We start from the raw sequence: 22,249 nt of genomic DNA, 5'->3' as shown, positions 1-22,249 counted from the left end.
CAGGTACCAACCAATCCTCCACCTTACTCAGCAACCACCAAGCACAAGGCCAACCCAGCCCAGTTCTCCACTCCCAACCAAAATCTGATTCAGATGTCAGATGAGTAAAGCTATTCCATGTTTGAGATATGAAGCCTCAGTCTCAGGGACTGTACTTTTCTGTTTTCACTTATTCCAGTGGACCTGAAACTCCTTGAGGGTAATAACATCTTGTATATCCCTTAAATAGCTCAGTAAATATTCATTGAAATCAAAATACCAACTCTATCTTCAATAGCATCCCAGAAAATCAACAATTTCCTGTGAAATAAATTAACCCCATAGGAAAAAATGGCAGTTTCACTAAAGGTTATAGTTAAAATGGACTGTAGGTTCTCTTGGCTACATCTAGAAAAGAAAAATATAAATTTAGAAAAAAATAATCAGAAACTAAGCAGGAGGCATTGTGATTTTCTACTTATTTCCTTCAAAATTTTCTTACATATATAAATAGGTACAGCAGATCTTCAGATAACCATATTTGAGGGCTATTACAATAACCTATTATTATTTACTAATTATTAACTAGGTCTATATCTCTATATAGCTGTATAATATAGATATAACTATTAACTATATGTTAATGTTATAATATATTAACTATCAACTATGTATAATATTATAATGATGATCTTATTAATAAACTATTTTAGGTTACCTGAAGGTAACAGAAAACACTTGTGGCTTCAACACATGCCACTAAAAACCTTCCAGCCCTGGCTGGCCAGTGTGGCTAAGTTGGCTGGGTGTCGTTCTGTGCACAGAAAGGTTGCTGGCTGATTCCCAGTCAGGGCACATGCCTGGGTTTTAGGCTCGATTCCCGGTACGAGGTGTGCAAGAGGCAGGCGATCGATGTTCTGCTCTCACATGGATATTTCTCTTTCTCCCTCTCCCTTCCTCTCTCTCTAAAAAGCAGTTTTTAAAAAAACACAACCTTCTAAAATATATGACTAGCTATAGACTCTATCTCATGTCAGCTCTGTCCAGTGCTCCTGATCTTCTTCTGGGAACTTCTCCAATCTTCACTCCAACCACACTATGCAACACATGACCCAAGCCCTACCAATTAGACCCTTCCTCAGGATTTTTCACATGATAAAGAAAGAAGAGAGGCAATCCCTTCAGGGAAGCAAGGGGCCATCAGATGCTCCATCACCCTCCATGTGTGAGAAACCAGTCTGCAGTGGGTGCTGACCACGGAGGGAAAGAGCCTTGGCAGTATTTCCATTCCTCAAGCCCATCAGCAACCCTGTCTTTTCTCCAGTCTGATTACATGAGCTAATAAATGGTTGGTCTTGCTGAGGCTAGTTCTGCCATTATGAGCCAGGTTTCTGAGCCCTGCTGTCCAGACAAAGCCCTGGGAGAATTCAGAAAAGGAGAATCTTTCTTCCTGGACTTAATCAATGGGCTAAAACTAAAGGTGGCTTCATTCAGCTCTGACTGGGCTCTTGTGGTGCCTCAAGGCCCCCATTCTACTAACCAGTCAGGAGTTAAAGGCCCCATGTGTAAAAACACCTTGGTGCAGGCACCCAATACAGGTATCAAAGGCATACAGCAAGCACTGTGTTTTATTGACTGGGAAGGCTGAGGTGCACACAGAAATAGTCAACAAAAATCTTCTGCATTGATGACTCATTTGTTAAATTCCTAAGAGTTTACTTTCTTGGAAATGCCATCATTACTCTGGATAGAGATAACCAAACCCACCATCTGAATTCCCATCATAACTCTGAGGTATGTGACCTGCCTGACGTTAGAAAAATAGGAACAGGGGCCATTTAGTTCCTCCTCTGTAAGTGTAGACAGTAGATTTTGAAGAAATGTTGCTCCTTCCCCACAACTCCACCTTCCTTTTCTCCCACTGTAATGATACCCTGATCATTTTATTTTTTTAATCCTCACCCGAGGATATGTTTATACTGATTTTTAGAGAGAAAGGAAGGGAGAGAGAAACACTGATGTGAGAGAAACATCAATCAGTTGTCTCCTTTACTCACCCTGATGGGGGATTGAACCCAAAACCTAGGTATGTGCCCTGACCAGGAATCGAACCGCAACCTTTTGGTGCACAGGACAATGTTCCAACCAACTCAGCCACTCAGCCAGGGTGATACCCTGATCATTTTAATAGCCCTGTAATTAATAAGGAAATTAAATTTGTTATTTTAAAACTCCCAAAAAGGAGAACTCCAGGCTCCTTAGAAATTCCATTGAATATTTTTAAAATATTAACAATTCTAAACAATCTCTTCCAAAAAATAGAAAAGGAGGGAACAAGTAGTTCATTTTAAGAAGCCAGTATTAGCTTAATACCAAAACTAGACAAAGGCAGCGCAAAGAAAACAACAGACCAATACTTCTCATGAATATAAATGCAGAAATCCTTAACAAAATATCAGCAAATAAAATTCAGTGACATATAAAAAATTATATATCGCGACCAAGTAGAGTTTATTCTGGAGATCCAAGACAAGTTCAATATTTAAAAATCAATCAATGTAATCTACCATATTAACGGGCTAAATAAAGAAAAGACACACAATCTTCTCAACTGATATAAGAAAAGCATTTGACAAAATTCAACAATGATTCATCATAAATATTCTCAAAACACTAGGAACAGAGAGAAATTTCCTCAACTTGAGAAAGAACATCTACAAAAATCTTTAGCTAGCATCAGACTTATTGGTAAAAGATTGAATGCTCTCCCATAAGATGCAGAAAAAGGCAAGGATGTCCACTCTCACCAGTGCTATTCAACAGGCCCTGGAATTTGTAGCCAGTGCAGTAAGGCGACAAAATGAAATAAAAAGAACAAAGATCAGAAAATAGAAATAAAACCATCCCTGTTTACCAATGACATGAAAGTTTATGTAGAAAATCCAAAGCAATCTATAAAAAAAAAACAAGTAAACAAATAAAACAACCTACCTAGAACTAGTGAGTTCAGCCATGTCACAGAATACAAGGTCACAGGACACAAGACCAACATACAAAAGTCAACTGTATTTCCACATACTAGCAATTAACATGTGGAAACCAGATTTAATAATTTACATATATAATCACTCACAAAAATTAAATACTTAGGCGTAAATCTAACAAACTAATGTACAGGACTTGTGAGCTACAAAATGCTGATGAAAGGAATAAAAGATCTAAACAAAAGGAATGATATTCTGAGTTCAAGGGTTACAACACTCAACACAATAAAGATGTCAGTACTTGCCAAATTAATGTAAAGATTTGATGCAATTCCTATCAAAATCCCAGTAAGACTATTTTGGTAGATAGACAAGATTATTGTAAAATTTACATGCAAAGGCAAAGGAACTAAAATAGCCAAAATCTTGAACAAGAAGAATAAAGGGCAAATGGCCGATAAGCACATAAAAAGATTTTTAGACACCAGTCAGCAGGGAAATGCAAATCAAAACCACAATAAGAAACCACTTTACACCCACGAGTATAGCTATTTAAAAAAAAAATTCTAAAAAATAACAAGTGTGGGCAAAGACGTGGCAAAATAGGAACGCTGTGCACTGCTGGTAGTAGTGCTAAATGGTACAGCCACTTTGGAAAACAGTTTGGCAGTTTTTTGCAAAACAAAACCTATTCTTACCATATGATCAAGCAATCACGCTCCTTGGGATTCTCCCAAAGGATTTAAAAACCTATGTCCAACAAAAACCTACCCATGAATGTTTACAGCAGCTGTAGTCACAATTGCCAAAACTTGGAGACGCAACCAAGATGTCCTTCAGTAGGCGAATGGATAAACTGTGGTCCATCCAGACAAGGGAATATTATTCAGCACTAAAAAGAAATGAGCTATCAAGCCATGAAAAGACGTGGAGGAACCTTAAATGCATGATACCAAGTGAACGAAACCAATCTGAAAAGGCTACATACTGTATGATTCCAGATACACGGTATTCTGGAAAAGGCAGAACTATGGAGACGGTAAAAGGATCAGTGATTGTCAGGGGTTAGGGGGAGAGGAGATAAAGAGGTGAAGCTCAGATTCCTTTTCTTTAGGGTGGAACTACTCTGTAGGATGCTGTAATGGCAGATACATGTCATTATATATTTGTCAAAAGTCATATAACCTACAATACCAGGAGTAACCCTAATGTAAACTACGGACTTTGGGTAACAAAAATGTGTCAATGTAGGTTCAACGACTGTAACAAATGTACCACTGTGGTGCAGGATATTAATAGCAGGGATATTGAATGCCACGGGTATATGGGAGCTCTGTATCTTCTGCTCAGTTTTGCAGTGAAGCCAAGACTACTCTAAAAAATAAAGCCTATTTTTTGAGAAAGGAATAAAATTCTAATACATACTACAACATGGATGAACCTTGACAACATTACACTAAGTGAAACAAACCAGACATAAAAGGACAATATTGTATGATTCCACTTACAGGAGGGGTCTAGAATAGGCAAAATCATAGGGGCAGAAAACAGAATAGAGACAACCAGGGGCTGGGGAAGGGGCAATGAGGAATTACTGCTTAATGGCTGTGGTGTCCTGTTTCGGGTGACGAAAGTGTTTTGTTAATAGGCAGACATGATAGTTACAGAACACTGCAAATGCATTTTTAAATTTTTTTAATCCTCACCTGAGGATATTTTTTCCATTGCTTTCCAGAGAGAGTGTAAGGGAGAGAGAGAGAGAGACATTGATGTGAGAGAGACACATCGATTGGTTACCTCCTGTATGCACTCTGACTAGAGCCGGGGATTAAGCCTAAAATCAAGGTACGTGCCCTTGGCCAGAATCAAACCCGGGACCCTTTGGTCCGCAGGCTGATGTTCTAACTGAGCCAAACCGGCTAGGGCCATTGTAAATGCATTAAATGACACCATAAAAAAATTGATAAATTATATCACAATTTTTTGCTCTGTGAAAGACCCATAAAACCTACAGAATGGGAAAAATATTTGCAAACCTGCAATATAAATAGATAGGTTTTATTTGCCAATTAAACAAGGACCTAGTTTCTCTGGGCCTCAACTTTATCTGCTATAAAATGGGAAGACTTAGACTGAACTTAGAAAAGTCTTTTTTTTTTTCTTCCCAAAATTAAATGATACAAAAAGAAAGGAAAGGATCTTATTCATTATTAGAGCGAGTCAGTAGGATCTCACTAAGGGCTCAGGTCTTGGGGGTCTCCTGTCCTTCCTCTGCAGGAATCCAAGGAAAGGGATCAGGAAAAAGTGTTTTCTGTATGGTAGAAACAGGCTTCCCCACATCTGAATAAGCAGGAGATTCCCAGTTTCATCCAAATGGCAGAGTAGGCTAGTGTAGAAATCCTCCCAATGCACACTCAGAGCTGTGATGAAATCATAAAAGTATTACAAATAATACTCATTAATAACAGGACTTAATACTATTTAATAATATATTTTGACACATTTGTCAAGTAAGAGTCCTGAACAAAAAAATATATATATATATAAAGAACTCTAAAAATTCGACAGTAAAAAAACAAACAAAAGCAATCCAATGAGAAACATGGGCAAAAGACATGAAGAAGCATTTCATCAAAAAGGATACACAAAAAGGATATACATGAAAAGATGTTCAACAACATTGCCCATTAAGAAGTGCAAATTAAAATCACAATGAGATATCACTACACATTACACAAAATGGCCACAATTAAAAAATAGTGATAATACCAAATGCTGGTGAAGTTGCAGAAGAACTAGGTCACTCACTGTATTAATCAAGGTTCTCCAGATAAACAGAACTAGTAGGATATGTGTGTGTGTGTGTGTACAGGAGAGGGCAAAAATCGGTTTATAGTTGTGAGAATGAGAAACATAGCTTATTCTTGTATTATTATTAATCCTCACAAACCCACGGGGTTGGAAAACAGACAGCAAGTATAATAAAACATACTGGGCTCAGTCTGGGGTTCTGATGGCGTTTTAAAGCACACTGTCTGAAACCCTCTATTGATGGAGCTTGGGTCTTTCTGCCTTAGGGGACCCCACTGTGTAACAGGGCTCTGAAAGGGGGTGAGGGAGGAAGTGGCTGACCATCTAGTACTACCAAAAAAAAAAAAGGCCTGGGGCTATGATCCAATGCAAGCTAAAACATTCAGGCCTGTCCCACCTCTTCTAAATCCTCCCTTGCCTCCCACCCATGCTCAGCAAGGTGGAATGGGAGAGGAGAAAGTTAAGAGGGCAGTGTCCACAGAAACCACTGAACACCTAATTGTACCAACAACATATGATTGCAAATGTTCCTCACCATGAGAGCTGAAGTTCAGTCTGCATCCAACCCACCTCCCCAGACACACCTTCCAGCTTACTCCTCTGTGTCTTCCTTGCTCAAGAAATATCCTATCTGTGGACTTTCATGCCTGGGCCCTGGAGCAGGCTCTCCCAGCCTGGAATGCCTCTTCCCACAGTGTCTGTCTATCAAAGTCCTATACATCCTGCAAGGTACCCATCAGACATCATCTTCTCCATGAAACCACCACAAATCCTCTGATCTGGAAATAACTGCCATTCCTTTGGTATTCCCTTAGGCCTCTGTTAATACCTGTGCAGTTACAGAATTTATCACACTTTGCCTTATCTCATAATGAATTGATAGGTATCTATCTCCCCCACCAATCTTTAAATGCCAAAGATAGGGGCTAACGCCCACTCACAGCAGGGTGCCTCATGCACCTAGCAAAGCACCGGCACAGTTAAATGCACTTCAATAACATGTTGACTGAAGGAGCATCTCAAACATAATGCCAGGGGCCCTTTAGCGTAATTCAGCAAACACTTCTTAGCACCTGACACGTGCCAACAACTGTGCTAGACAGATGCTTTGGAAACTCAACACAGAGGGGGAGGGATACTCAAGCACGTCTATACTCTGTTCAGTGTGGTATGGGGAGGAGGGGGAGTGTTAAGGCAATGATTCTCAAACCTTCCTGTGCACAGGGTGGAAGAGCCACCAGATTCCAGCTCAGTAGGTCTGAGGCGGGACCTGGGAATCTGCATTTCTAACAGGCTCTCAGGCAATGCTGATCCTATTGGTACAATGATAATAAGTAACGAGGGGTGAAGGTACAACAGAAGAGGGAGCGAGTAACTGCACCTGAAGGGATATGAGAAGATGATCTTCAGAGAGATGGGAGTTCACACAACAACCCCCTACGGTGACAGGGCAGGGCAAAATAAAGCAGATGGCACAGGCCTCTGCCTACCAGAAACATACAGGTTGGCAGGGAGACAGAAGTACAGACTTATGATCACAAGACAGTGCTGAAAAGACACAAAAGCAAAGTGCCTGAAGAGAACAAAGGAAGGAATGTTTGGCCATTTCTCTCCCCTTGAGAAAAATATGAAAGGAGCCTTGAAGCATGGGTAGGATTCTGCTGGCACATGTGGGTGGTTACTCCAAGCCAAAGGAATACTAGAGCGGAGACCCAGAAACTGGAGAACCTGGGTCATGAAGAGACAGCCAGCAGGAGGAGACCACGGGCAACTAGGGGAGAAAGGCAGAGAGGAGGCCAAGTCTGGAGGACCTTGAATATCAAGAACATAGCTGGAGGTCCTAGAAAAGGCAACCGGGAATGGCAGTCAGCACCAATAGGACATCCTCAAGCTTCTCCCTCTTACGTCTCATAGATGGCGGTGACAGATTTCTGTGAGCAGCTTAGAATAATCGTAGATTCAGTTAAATCAGCAGTCCTTCCCTTAATCCTACTGAAAACCAGCCACCACCTGCCATTCCCGCACCCCCGTGCCCCCTGGCTCTCCCTAGATGTCTTGCTGATTTCAAGTCAGGGCCTATGGTATGGACACGGCAGGGAAAGGACGAGCTTTACCCCATGGGCAGGAGCACCTTTGAAAACCACCAAGAGCTGAGTAGCTCTGCTCCCTCTGCTCTCCTTCCTATTCTCCCTGTGATGCAGAACAACAAGAGTTCCTTTACGAAAAAGCCAAAATTGGTCTTTCTTGCTCTGCAAATTAGCATCCTCTCTCCTGAAGGGGAGAAGCAGGGGAAGGTACAGGTGAAACGCTGTGCTCTTTCCATGAACTATGGGAAAAGTATCCTACCTTTCTTAGGCACCACCCCTAACACCCTGCCCTGATCTGCATTCAAAAATAAATAAGTGAATAAATACTGTCCACCTTCATTCATTCACTCACTCACTCTTTAAACAAGTATACTATACCACGCAAGAAACTATACTGGGCTTGGGGGCCGCTCTCTCCAACCTCAGGTCCTTACACTTTTCTCCTGGGTCACTATTCTCATCACACCAGCAGCTTGCTGCTTCTCCAAAATACCAAGTATGCTCCTGCCTCAGGGCTCTAGACTCTTCCTTCAGATATGCTCACGGATCACTCCCTCACTTCACTCCGATCTACTGAGAGGCTGGCTCTGGTTCCTCTAACAAAAAGAGCACTCTCGGTCCCTTTATCTTGTGTGACATTTAGATTTTAAAAATCGGCACAGGAAAATTAAGCTTATGACTTGAGTGCACCACTTAAATATGCACCTATTAGAAGTCGATTCCTTTTATGCGACCATTTGAAGTGCAGCTACCCGACTGAGCTAATAAAACTTGACTCTTAACAGCTGAGATGGCATGCTACAAAAGTTAAAGAACAGAAAAGATTACTCTTTAGCGTCAAACATTTCTGACCAGTGGGTTTGGATACAGAGACAGATTCTCTTTTCAGTGTTTCAAAGCACTATAAGCAATCTCACTTGCCTACCTGGTAACAACTCTTCTTGAGCTTATTAGCTCTTTTTTTCTTTTTTATTGATTTTTAGAGGAGGAAGGGAGAGGGAGAGAGAAAAACATCCACGTGAGATGGAACCATCACGCTCCCTACTGGGGATCAAGCCTGCAACCCAGGCACGTGCCCTCACTGGGAATCGCACCAGCAACCTTTCCGTGAAAGGGCTGACGCCCAACCAACTGAGCCACACCAGCCAGGGCTCTCTTTTTTATTGTGGTAAAATATACATAACATAAAATTTACCATTTTAATCTTTTTTTAAAATCCTCACCAAAGGATAAGTTTATTGATATTTTTAGAGAGAGAGGAAGGGAGAGAAGGAGAGGGGAAGGGGGGAGGAGAGACTGAGAGAGGACAGGGAGAGAGACAGAGAGAGAGAGAAACATCAACGTGAGACAGAAACATTGATTGGTTGCCTCCTGTATGAGGCCCAACCAGGGATCAAACCCTGTAACCTAGGTATGGGCCCTGCACAGGAATCGTACTTGCAACCTTTTGGCGTACAGGACAAAGCTCCAACGAACCGAGCCACCTGGCCAGGGCCATTATAACCATGTTTAAGTGTACAGTTCAGTGGCATTGAGCACATTCACACTGTTGTGCAACCATCACCACCATCCATCTCCAGAACCTTTCATCTTCCCAAACTGAAACTCTGTACCCATTAAACACTAATTTCCCCATTCCCAACTCCCCCAGCCCCTAAGCAATGACCAGTCCACTTTCTTTCTGTAAATATGTGACTACTCTAGTTACTTCTTTTAAGTGGAATCATACAATATTTGTCCTTTTGTGACTGGCTTATTTCACTTAGCATAATGTCTTTTAGGTTCTTCCATGTTACAGCATGTATTGGAATCTCCTTCCTCTTTAAGGCTCCATTGTGTGTATGGAGCAAAGCGAACATTTTGTTTACCCCGTCAGCCACTGGTGCACCCTAGGTTGCTTCCACCTTTCGGCTTCTGTGACTAAGGCCCCTGGGAATGCGGGTGCACAAATACCCGTTCCTGAGCTTCTCTTTTGAAGGCATGTTTGTGTTCTGATCAGATATGGAGCACACTATGCCCAGAAATACTGGGCCCTATTTGAAATACTGATCTACTTCGCCTGCCAAAAGCCCAAACTCCGGCCCTTACCTTCATGGCCCTGAACACAGCTGGTCAGGTCCACCGGCGCACAGGAGCCATCACGGTCTCCTCTGGCCTGCCATTCTGCAAACAGCTAAGCATCCTCAGCTTCAACTGAGAAAGGGAGCATGGTATCTTTAGTTAATGCTTTGGAAATTGTCTGCTTCAAGCTCCAACAGAGCTACAAGACTTTAAAGATAAGATGCAAATTTTAACAGTAACTTCTCCTACGTCAGTTATTCAGTCACCAACCAGGATATTCCCATGATCACCTGCAGTGAGCTGGAAAAAAGGGTTCTCCACTTCTGGTTCATCTATATTCTTTAACAAGAGATGCTTCCAATTTCTAGATACTGTGTTGAAACTGAAGAAGTGTATGCTGGGACAATAAAGCAAGGGTAACCTACTCCAAAAGCCTTAAACTTTACAAAGGCCATATCAGTATACAACAGGAGTGAGCCAACTAGAGCCAATGGATCTGGCCCATGCCTGTTTTTGTAAATAAAGTTTTAATAGAACACAGACATACCCATTCACTTATGTACTGTGTACAGCTGCTTTGGTGCTACACCACCAGAGTTGAGTAATTGCAACTGAAACTGTATGACCCACAAATCCTAAAATATTTACTATCTGGCTCTTTACAGAAAATGCTTGCCAACTCTTGGGTCACACATATTGGTTCATTCTCCCCAACTGGAAACAAGTGGTGATGTGATCAGCTGTCTGGGTAGAAAAGGCGTTACTAAACTAACTGTGGGGGAAGCTGGCTGGTAACATACTAAGGAGGCAATGGGAGTGGCAACACTCAACAAATCAAAAGTAGGAAAGTAGATGCCATACTTGTAATTTAGGAGGGGCTCAGAACACACCTTTAGGAAAACAATGTGGTCTCATTTTCCATCAACCAGCCTACAAGGTTAATAGTGGAGTCTCGTACAAAATAATAAAGAAACCACCTACAGTAAGAAACATCTCCAGACACAAACTTCTTAAATTACCCAGCCAGCCGGCCAAGCTCCAGAAGTCTCAGGGTGAACCCCATGAAGGTTGCTTGGTTGGTGACTGATTTCCAAGATTCCTCCAACTCTCTTCCCACCCATGTGTCAGGCAGCATCAAGCTCTCTCATTCATCTAATTAGTGTCCAAATTCAACAGCATTGCCTACAACATAACTTGAAGAAAGAGAGCAAAACTGACTTTTGGATGCATATGAATTCACATCACAAGAGCACATCCTCTCAAAACACATGTTCTTCCCCTCAGTTCTAACTGCTCATTAAAAAGAGGCAAGGCTGAAAATAAACACCACTACCTGAAAAGAGCCAGCAGAAAACCCTGGGAGTGAACTGTAATCAGAAGCACAAGTTTTCCAATATGGTGTCATTTCAAAATCAAAGGAATCAAGAATTCAGTATGTCCAGAAGTCTAGCAGAGAAAGCCTCCATCTTTCTTCACTCATGCGACAAAAGAGTGGTGTTGCATCTGGACACATACATCACTGCCCACCGTACTCTGGGATAACACTGCAGATGATGTTTGTTCCCTGATTTGCTTCATGCCATCAACAGGGCAGGTGAGTAATCCTACAGAGGATGTAAAAGCATGGCTTCCACTAACAAACAGCTGTGTTGGAGCTGAGATAATATAGCTTTTGCCTCGGGCAATCCCTTAATATCTCTAAGCCTCAGGGTTTTTTCATCTGTAAAATAAATGGTTTTGATACAAAACCTCCACGACTCCTTTTAATATGATTATTCTAGCTCTATAATTATACCTGTGTTGCTCACTGCATTACACATAACATAAAACTGGCATGCACCAACAAGTCCTCACTTCACTTCCTGATAGCCTTCTCCACCTACTGTTTCATCACAAAATCAGTGTGACAAATTAGGCAAGATTCCAGAATCAAATGTGTGGCTCTTGAAGCCAGTTTCAGCGAAAATTATATATCTGGATTTAGTGGGCCAAAAGGAAATATTCTAATACTGTGCCTTTCACCCATGAAAAAGACTTTCCTTCTGGAGGCTAAATCCTCAGATCTGGGTTCAAAACCTCAGCAAGGACCTTGGGGAAATGCTGGGAAGACTGATACCAGCAGATCTTTGAGGAGCCATTTATCAATGATGGCAAAACAGAGTGTGTGTGTGGTGGTGGTGGGGGGGGCAGTGATGTATATGTCCAGATGCAAGACCACTCCTCCCTCCTAAGCTCTCCTAAGCGTAAGGGTCAGCAAATAGTCTGCAGGTTTCGTGACCAGGTTCTGCTCTCACAAAGAAAGAAAAAGGAAGAAGTGAGGTGAGGGAGAATAGAAATAATGAATTTGGTGGGTCTAGATCTCATGAATGAGAAGTTGTGGAGAACACTCATTGAATCTGGGGAGTCTGCCCAACTTCCTGGACCCAGATGAACCTGACAGATGTGGCCTGAGCACTTGGCTCCAGGTGGCCCCGAGGAAAGATGAACCCAAATGTTGGAAGGAAGAGCTGAGGGTCTCTGTGGATGCAAGCCTTTGTATCCAGACTAAGCCTTATGCTACAGGTTGCCAAGAATGCTTGCACTACTATCCTTGTAACCATTAGGATAAAATGACTTGCCAAGAGGAAGGACCATGGGCTTTTTCTGACAGAATACTACTCAGTTGGATTCATGACCCAAAATCCAAAGATGGGCTTCAGGGGAACTGCTCTCAAGACTGAATGCAACATTATACATACACTATTCTGGGGAGAGGGAGAGTTCTTCGCTTTCATTTTTTCCATTTTTTTATTTTTATTTCTCACCCGAGGATATTTTTTCCACTGCTTTTCAGAAAGAGTAGAAGGGAGAGAGAAACATTAATGTGAGAGAGACATGATTGGCTGCCCCTCCCGTGTGGCCCAGGTTGGGATTGAGCCTGCAACCCAGGTACATGCCCTTGGCCAGAATTGAACCCCAGACCCTCAGTCCGCAGGCCAATGCTCTAACCACTGAGCAAAACTGGCTAGGACTTAACACTTTAAAAAAAAATTATTGATTTTAGAGAGAGGGAGAGGGAGACACAGACACAGACACACACACACACACACACACACACACACACAGAAGGACTGATTTTTTTGTTCCACTTATTTATGCATTTATTAGTTCATTCTTGTATGTGCCCTGACCGGGGATTAAACCTGCAACCTTGGCGTGTTGGGACCACGCTCTAACCAACTGAGCTACCCGGCCAGGGCAAAACCTTAACACTTTTATTAGGTAGGTGAAGATCCCCATTTTACAGATGGAGGAACTGAATCATCAGGGTTTAAGGAACGACCAATAAGTGGCAGAGCCAGGATTTAAACCCAGGCAGTCAGGCTCAAGTCTGTGCTATGTGCACTACCTCTCAGACTGACAATAAAGGAATAGCAAAGCTCCCAAAGAAAAAGAAGCTGAAAGAGAGAGAGATTAGAAATGTTATCAAATTTTGGAACATGAAAAGCGGACAAATTAGTAACTGACTTAGATGGAGTATACTGAGTGCTGCAGATGGCCAGCCACTGCCGAATCCCCTCCCAAACCCCACTGCTGGAGACACACAGGTTTCCTGTCGAGGTGTGGGCATTAAGGAAGCCTGAAAACAGGCAGCTAGTCCCCCCATCAGGCAAGAAACTGCTCTGCTACTGTCCCAGCAGAAAACTGGACAGGATAAACTAGAGGCTCCAGACTTGGGTAACGAAGGTACCACTGAAGACAAGGGAGTGGCACCACTCAGGCGGAATAAGTGAAGGTCTGCATATAGAAGCAAGAGCCCCCAGTCACCCTAACCCATGGTGCCTTGTGACTCTGCCCTATATAATCTGTAACCTACATGATTCGGGCTCTTGAGCATTAGCTTCCCATTCTCCTGGATGGGGCCATTCATCAATAAAATAGCCAATATTTCTCCACTGCAATTTTCGGTGTTTAGTGTTTGGCACTGCTAGCGCTACATGGACCAACTCTTTCTGTTCTATAACACTTAAGAATGATGAAAAACTTATGCCAGGCATTATGCAAAGAATACCACAGATGCCCTCATTTAATCCTCATGCTAATACTGAGAATTAGGAATCATCTCTATTTTTGCATTTGGAAAACCGATGCTCAGAGAAATTAAGTAACTTGCCCAAGGTTACAACTAGGATTTTAATCCAAATCCTTAAATCACCAAAGTCACACTTAGCCATTCTACTCTACTGTCTCCAGAGGTTTGACTTAAATCTGTGGAAGAAAAAGTTTCCTTAACCCTGCAGAAAATAATAAGAGCCAAAAAGAGCTCTGTATAGTATTGTTTTGCTTTTAAACCGGGTCCTCCACAGATGCAGAGAGCTTTCCAGCCAAAGCCCAACTGTGAACACGACTTGCAGCAGCATCCCCCCACCTGGAGGGCTCCAGGCTCCACATGGCTCAGCAGCGTGGCCAAGGGGCAGCCCAGCATGCCTCTCCAATAGGGATGAATGCAAAGCACAGGAGGAAGGCTGGCTCTCGCGCCCAGAATGCCAGCAGGGAACCGGTGGTTAAGAGATCCCGCCCCACGCAACCCATCAGTCCATTTTCCGCGACCTTTGCGGCGGTGGCGGTGGCGGTGGCGGTGGCGGTGGCGGTGAACCTCCCAGTGTGGGGCAGAGCAGCTGTCTACCTCGAAAGATTTCCAGATCCGATTTTAAAAGTTCTTAAGAGACAGGTGGTAATCTCACCATCAAGGGCAAGCAATGACCGCTCAGGAAAAAGCCTGCGCCTCTACAACAGAGCTAACTTCGAGGGGCACGAAGCAATGTCTACGGAGACAAGAGCAGGTGCTTCGGTGGCGCCCGTCAGAATGTAGAGATGGCCACCACCCCTTCCTCTATGGAGGGGCTGCAAGCGCGTTTTCTCTCGTCTGTGACAGATAAGGGGGGCGGGCACCCCGGCGTCTCCCACTCTGAGGGCCTCGGCGGCGCGCCTCTCGGCCTCTCCCTCTCAGGGCTGAGGCTGTGCCAGCCCACCACCCCACTCAACCCCAATCCTCCTCTGCCGCTCGCCCTCAAACCTCCCTTCCCCACCCCGCGTTCGCTAGACCTCGCTTCCCCTACCGGCCCCGCCCCTCTTTCCTCCTCAGTCGGTCCCTTTTCCCTCAGCCCCGCGCCGCCCAGCCTTCGGTACCTTGAGCGTCACGTCGCACAGCTTGCCCTGCCGCCGGATCTCCTCCATGACGCCGTAGCCGCGACTAGGCAACTCGGACACGGAGAAGTGCACCAGATCCTCCAGCTCCTCCGCGCCGTCCTCCACCATCTTCACCCGCCGCCGCGACTGCGCAGGCCTGGCCGGCCGGCCGGCTCTCAACTAGGCAGGGCGGGGCGCGGGGGCGCGCCGACGACGCTCGGGCGCAAGCCTGGGACCCGCCGGGCCTGCGCGGCCGCCGTAGTTGGAGCCGGCTCTGCGCCGGAAGCCCTGCTGCCCCTCTTCCTGGTTCACGCGCGGCCTTCGTCCCCTTGCTGCTTCGATCCTGGTCTCGCGCCTGCAGCCGTCGCATTCTTCCTCGAATCAACGGTCCCATCTCTCGTTTCCCCGATTCTGCGCTGACCTTACTCGTATCTCAACAGAGGAGCGCAGCCTTCATTTCCGCCCCCACCTCCATACTTCCGGAACCTCCGGAAGCGGCCCGTTGCCATGGCGGCGGCGTACACAGCCTGGCCGCCGGACGCGAGTGTTTTCCCTCGCAGCAGTTACTGTAGTCGCGTTGCTGGAGCGTCTGCTGTCTCCGGAGCGGTGAGCTAGGGCCACGCGCCGCCTGGGAGGGGTGAAGGGAGGTCGGAGAGGGGGTGTATTCCCCGGCGGCGGGCAGCGGCTTGGATCCGAACGTCGCTCCGCCGGGGAGTTTCCCAGCTTGGCTCCCTGATCTGGGAAACCCGGGCTGAGGAGGGCGCGGCCTCGCGGGGGCCCTTTCAGCCTGGCTGAGGCTTAGGGTCTTCGGATCTACTGTTTCCTGTCCCCTCGACCGTCCTGCGTCGCGCCCGAGGTTCAGAGGGCGCGAAGCGGGAGACCAGAGGCCTTCTGGGCTCTTCCGCACTTAACAGTTTTCGAACTGGAGGGGGCTTCAGGATCGCCAGTCCGAGCCCTTTGCTTTCACAGATGAGAAAAGTGCTCCAGAGGACAGGAATGGTCCTAAGGCCCACTGCCTCCCAGACTCCGCATAGGGCTCCAGCGTGTTGGGTGACGGAAAGGAGAGAAAGGCCAGTACTGCTTGGATCGGAGTCTTTTGTTTAGCCCAAGGCTGGGTGCGTTCGGACCCTGTGTTGGGGCGGTTCAGACGCTTCTGCCGCTGTGGTGGCTATGGGGGTTTCCCCTGAGACCCCCTGGTCTGGGCAGAAGCCCTGGGAGATAGGGACCCGCCTGGTGCTTACCGTCCCAGCATATGACCCCACTCCTTTATCGAACCTTCAGACGCGTGGTGGCAATTCCGTTCATTCCTACCCCTAAAACAAACGAGGAAACCGCGAGCCCCTACAGCAGGGAGGTTTCCTGGTGGCCACTCAGAGGTATACTTATTTACACCAGAAATATCTAAGGGTAGTATCCGTGAGAGAGCGACGTTCTCCACAGGGACCTGAGGGAGAAGGTCCCTACTTACAAGGGAGGGTGTGGTGAAGGCTTGAACATAGTTTCTTGAAAGGGGTGCTTGGAAACCAAGTGTCCTCTTAGAAGGGCTATGGGCTTAGGGGCTGGTGTGGGAGGGGAGTGACATTGTATGCCCCTTGGGACTCTCTCAGTAGTGACCGAAGATGGACCCACATATGGAGATTCAGCATCCCTCTGACTTCCAACCATGACCATCACCACCAACCACCATTTCTTAATCACCTGCTCTGTGCTGGGCACTGTTCTGGACATTGAGGGGGGATTCAAAAGAGATAAAAGGCACACAGCCCTATCCCTCAAGCAGCTTGTAATTTAATTTGGGAGCTGAAACCCATTGAAATGATGCCGCATAAGAACAGTAACAAGCATTATTTCAGTAAGTGCAAGATGGCATGGGGTCCCCCATTGTCTGGGTGTTGAGCTGCTGAATAGCAGACTCGCAGGAGGGTGTAGTTAATAAAGAAGGCTGGTGGGTATGGCTCCTGGCATGCCTGGAGCCATGGGTGTGAGCATGGGGAGGGCCTTGGGAAGCACAAATAGAGTGACTGCACGTGCATGTGCATGTTGGCAAATTGCATGGTAGAGAAGGGGCAGGCTCTGGGGGGAGGGTGATGCTTGGAGCTGGCCTGCGCTACCCTTGTGCTGTCAGTGGGTGGGGGCTGCCAGGAGGGAGGCATGGGCACCACCCCCAGAGGCTGCTCTACTTCCTGGTACCTTTCAGGGGGCACTCTCGGCAGGAGGATGAGCCCTCAGACTGGCACAGGGAGTGGTTCCCAGAGCTTCAGGGATTGAGGCTTAAGTGTTTGCTTGAGTCAAAACACACCTCCCTCCACTCCCAACTTCCCAATAGCCTAGATCAAAGTGAACTTGGAGATGAGTTCTCTTCAGTTTCCTCAATTTGGGATTCATGTTAGAGCTATCTGCAGCTTTTTATTTCTAAAGGTCAGTTTTGCAGACAAAGATTTCAAGACTGAAATTGGACAAGCCATTGTCTTTGCTCACCTGAATACCTATCATATTCATTTTCTAAAAATTAAAAGTTCTGAATGATCCCATGATATCAATGATCCCATTGATTCCATGCAATCATCTCTTAAGGAAGGTAGGAGGTGGACACATACTTTACAATAGGCAAATATTAAAGTAATATGTTTGCTTATTTGATTTAACATCTGAAGGGCATGTAACTGGGATTAGAGTTTTATGTCCACATCATTGACACTAAACAGAAAGGACAGAGCCTGTGTCTGTTGAACTTGCTTCTATAGACACTTAATACCACCTGAGAGTTAATATAATTGTAAGAGGAAATCAAGTGGTCAGCACAAGTTGTGTCTAGAAATGTGGAGGAACATTAATATTTTTAAAACACGCAATCCTTTTTATCGTTTATTACCTCTCTTAGATAATGCATGCAAAATGTTAACATTCTTTAATGTGCTTTTTAAAAAAGTGCAATAATTTAATTAAAAGAGGAAATCTGTCCTGACTTTTTCTTTACAGGAAAGGTCTTGAAAATTAACTTCTTAAAAGTATTAAACATTGTATCAGCTTTGCAATAGCCCAAGCAAGCTATTTGTTTTTTAATAACTGTGTTGATAATGCTTTTTTCCGATTTGAAGATGAAATGGAGTCAGCTCCCTATGCCTCATGTTTTCCTAACTCGTCATAAATTCAGTAAATTCCTTTGCTGGTTGTCTTTCTCAAAAGTATCCAGGAGTTTTCTTTAGCCTCAACTCCTTTCCTGCCCCATGAAAGTACAGGTTATTTTAGGGGCAGATGGCTCCTTTCTGATTGAACTGGTCCAACCTGACAGGGAGATGGAGAGAGAAGCGTGTGGCGCCTCATACACCCTCCTCCCACCTTGTCTTTGTTGAGTGTCATTTTGTACACTTGGAGCATTAACTCTAAATGAGTTGTTCACATTCTTTCTTTATATTTATGGTTCTATAAAGTGAAATTATTGAAATTTCAGAGCCCAGTCTTAGGACTACATGACCATAAACTACTTGATGATACTCAAATTATTTTTAAAAAGCAAAAACAAGGAAAGAAAAAAATATTAGTTTGGTCTTAGAAAAATGTATATGTAAAATTAGAAATATTTATATGATAAAAATTAGAAATTTTGGAACAATTTTAAAAACTTTGGAATATTTTAAAATTGTATTATGTTAGTTTTCCCAATAGTTTTGAACAATGAGGTTATTTTATACATTTTACTGTACCTTTACCTTGTTTTCTAGTATGACTTAACTAGATTTAGTGCAATTGATAATTAGAGATAGGTTTTCACTTAGCTTTTTGTAGTGCACTTGACATTTTCTTTCAATATTTAATCCTTTGTCATCAGTGTATAAGAGGCACCTAAATAACTGATTGTTTTAAGTTCATTTTATGTTCCCTTTAAAACAATAAAAATCCGTGTAATTATTACTTCTACTTAATAACCTTTTTGCTTCTCCACTCTATGTTAATGCTAGAACCAAAATTTACTCTCTAATTAGTATTAAATACTTTACGCAGACACTGTCAGGAGAGGGCCTAGTGTAATTTGACAATGAGACTAATATCCAATAAAGCTGAGATTTCTTAGTTATCAATCTTAGGGAGGGCTATACAATTCAGCTTTTAAAAATGTTTATACTTTATTTGGACAGGATCCCCTTTTGTAGCATCTCTTGCGTTTGCTTTACTGTTATGGCCCTTACCTTGAGAAAGTCTTTCCCATTACAGGACAGCCCTGCATAATGGGAAGGTCAGTTACCTAAATCGCTGCCCTGTCCCTTGTATCTGTAAGCATTCCTTTCACCCTATCCCACGAAGCTCCATCGAATGTATTTTAGCATTTTATTATTCATGGTAATTATTTGTGATTGTATAAATGAAGGAATACACATATATGTGTTTCCACCTGAAAGAAAATAGTGGGAATATAGTTAGGTTTTAGGAGAAGAGGAAGGAGGGGACCAGCTCTGATTTTTCCTTCAATGGAGTGCCAGAGGAGAAAGAATATTTGATTATGGGCTAGATTAAATATACATCTAGGGAATCTTTTTTCTGATCTAAGTTTATCCGATAGAGGAGGAGGTGCTGCATGTGAAGTAATGTATGGTAATGAAGAAAAGAATTAGTTTTAAGGCTTTTCATAGTAAGTGTTTTCACAGAGAATATAATGAATGAGGCAAAGCGTAAGGGGACTCAGATACAGAACATTTCTAGAAACCACATCTACAATTAGGACACTGAAGGGAGCGTTCTTGGCCTTCTCTTTCAGTCTCAGGGGGATCGCTGGTGGAAAATGGTGAGGCAGCCGGTAAAGCAGGATGTATACGTACTTGCTGAGCACCGTCCTGTGGGTAGAGCACTGAAATGCTAGGCGGTAGGAAGGAAGACCGCTCCCAGTGGGCTAGGAAACCCTGGACTGTACATCACTCCTTTCTCATCTGCTCAGTGAGTGACATCCCCCCTCTAATTGTTGTTTGATGATGACTACTGAAATTTTTGCTATTTTCTTTTTAGCTAGAATGAGTACCAAGAAAAAAGTTCATGCGTTTGTCCGTGTCAGACCCACCGATGACTTTGCTCATAAAATGATCAGATATGGAGATGACAACAAAGTAAGTGCAGTGTGTTTGCTGTCACCTGCCCGGGCCTCTCTCTGTCCCACTTCACTGGAGTGACCGTTTCCAAACAACCCTTTAAGGACTAAGACAAAATTGGTAAAAGTTCAGATGGACTCTAGAGCCCATCAAGTCCAAACCATTCCCCTGCGATGCTGTTGATGAAGAAACTCATGAAACTCCCATTTTTAATTGTCTTTATGGTTAATAAGTTTACCTTTATCCTTGTATCTGACACAGAAAAACTGACATTTGTCCATTCTCACAAAACTTCCTGGTGATCGGATCTTCTGTTACCTAATCTCCTGGAGGGGGTACAGTAGAAATTTCTCAAGTCGATGACTGTTAGACTCACTAAAGCAGTGGGAGAACCTCTTATTGAGAGAACTGGGAAGATTTATCCATCCCCATGTCCTCACCAGTGTCCTGAGAACCTTTCTGAAGCCTGTGACAGGTTTAGGACAGCTCCAGTTGGATGTTTTCATTCAGGAAACATCTGTGGATCTGCTGTGGGCAGCACTGAGACATTCTTTAAGGGAAAAAATCAAGGCAGACTGCCCAAGCACCAGAAGTCCTGGCAGTCGGGAGAAGGTTCACATGCAGCCCCGTGAAGTGCGCCCTGCTGGACGTAGTTTCCTTGGACACTGAAGCACAGAGCAGTTTCGTGTGTGAATGGACCAAGCCTCTCTCTCTGGATCTTAGTTTCTCTGTGTGTGGCCCTGTTTTGGCTCCTGGGTTAGGGCAGCCAGTGTAAGATTCCAGTGAGAGTCTGTACGCATCAGAAGTCCCGGTTGCGAAGGTTGGAATCTACCATTGACCTACCCCAGTATGTTCCTAAACCAGCTGCTGCCACAGTGGCTTGCTATAGAGGGATCTAAAAATCTAAAAATTTTTTTCGAAATCTTTGCTTGTCTGTGGGAGTAGGTGCACAGCACAATGCTGAGGCCTCCCCGTCAGTGACCAGAGAGCTAGGTGGAGAACAAGCCCAGCCTGTGTCGCCAATCCTGCTGTTCTCTCTGGCCTAACCCGGGCCCCCCTGTGCTAAAACTGGTTTAATAAGAACATGATAAATGTGCTTGACCCCATATCATAGATGGGGGACCAAGGCACCACCCTGTAAACTAGGGAGAGATGTGCGGAAACTGGTAAGTGCTCCAGTGCTTGACCCTGCCAGCTTCGGGGTTGTATGGCCTCCCTGCAGGAGCTTCCGTCTCCTATCCCTGAGAAATCCAGAATATCCGTCCATACGTGGGAGGCCCTGTTCTTCCTAAGGCTCACTTCCTCTGTTTCCTTCAGATCAGGCCTTAGCCACCAGTGATTTTTTTTTTTTACACCAGTTTCCTAGCAAATGCCAATTTATCTCCCCCTCTCCCTCTCTCCCTCTCTTTTCCTAGACCATTGATATTCACTTAGAAAAAGATACTCGGAGAGGAGTTGTCAATAACCAGCAGACAGACTGGTCGTTCAAGGTGGATGGAGTTCTCCATGATGCTTCCCAAGACTTGGTTTATGAGACGGTCGCAAAGGATTTGGTTTCTCAGGCCCTTGATGGCTATAATGGTAATTTAGTTCACTAACTGTTTTACTTAACCTACAGAACCCCTCGTGGAGGAAGAGGTGCAAGTATTATATGGTGAATAAAATAAAATATAACCTCATTTACTAACTTTTGTTTGCTTATTTGTCTGTCTCCATGTTCTTGATATTTGCCTGGTGACATTGTGGGCATGGCTTGATCCAATATCCTGGACTCTACCTTCATAGGCGTGACCCTGGCTCTCCATCAATCATGGGGGTTCAACTGTTATCCTGTTTCAAATATCTCAAATATTAGTTTTGAAGATAATGCCCTTATGATGAATTTGATGGAGTCCAAACATTTTTCTCTAAGCTACCTGCTAGGAGCTATTTCCATTCATACTATCAGCATGATCTACTGTTTATAGTCTAGTATAAGATTATATGTAAATATATCACTGAAAACATGAGTAGAGTTTGATTTCTTAACAAATTAAAAGCAGCTTTATTAGGAAATTTTTACAAACTTGTTCAGTGTAAG

At 44.1% G+C, this 22,249-nt stretch overlaps 2 protein-coding genes across 8 annotated transcripts in view; one reads left to right on the top strand and one right to left on the bottom strand.

Annotated features, from left to right (window-relative positions):
• KLHL18 (kelch like family member 18) overlaps positions 1 to 22,249 on the bottom strand; it is an 82,915-nt gene that overhangs the window by 25,328 nt on the left and 35,338 nt on the right. The window contains exon 1 of one of the 4 annotated variants that reach the window (XM_081159769.1): positions 15,092 to 15,539. The exons of 1 other annotated variant lie outside the window; for it this stretch is intronic. In XM_081159769.1, the coding sequence (XP_081015895.1) occupies positions 15,092 to 15,220 (129 nt within the window). In that variant the 5' untranslated portion in view covers positions 15,221 to 15,539. Of the gene's footprint in view, positions 1 to 9,949; positions 9,987 to 15,091; positions 15,540 to 22,249 lie in introns of those variants that run through there. 2 more of the 4 variants (XM_081159772.1, XM_081159770.1) reach the window with 2 other exon arrangements.
• The window catches only part of KIF9 (kinesin family member 9), a 36,770-nt gene continuing 30,116 nt past the window's right edge, over positions 15,596 to 22,249 (top strand). The window contains exons 1-4 of one of the 4 annotated variants that reach the window (XM_081159767.1): positions 15,596 to 15,697; positions 16,699 to 16,943; positions 20,090 to 20,187; positions 21,585 to 21,750. In XM_081159767.1, coding sequence (XP_081015893.1) covers positions 16,907 to 16,943; positions 20,090 to 20,187; positions 21,585 to 21,750 — 301 coding nt within the window. In that variant the 5' untranslated portion in view covers positions 15,596 to 15,697; positions 16,699 to 16,906. The remainder of the gene's footprint in view (positions 15,698 to 16,698; positions 16,944 to 20,089; positions 20,188 to 21,584; positions 21,751 to 22,249) is intronic. The other 3 variants (XM_081159765.1, XM_081159768.1, XM_081159766.1) reach the window with 3 other exon arrangements.

Source organism: Miniopterus schreibersii (assembly GCF_964146895.1).
Source record: "Miniopterus schreibersii genome assembly, chromosome: 15".
NCBI lineage: Eukaryota > Metazoa > Chordata > Mammalia > Chiroptera > Miniopteridae > Miniopterus > Miniopterus schreibersii.
Note: the sequence above shows the minus strand (reverse complement) of the source record. Positions and strands in the feature narration are given on the sequence as shown.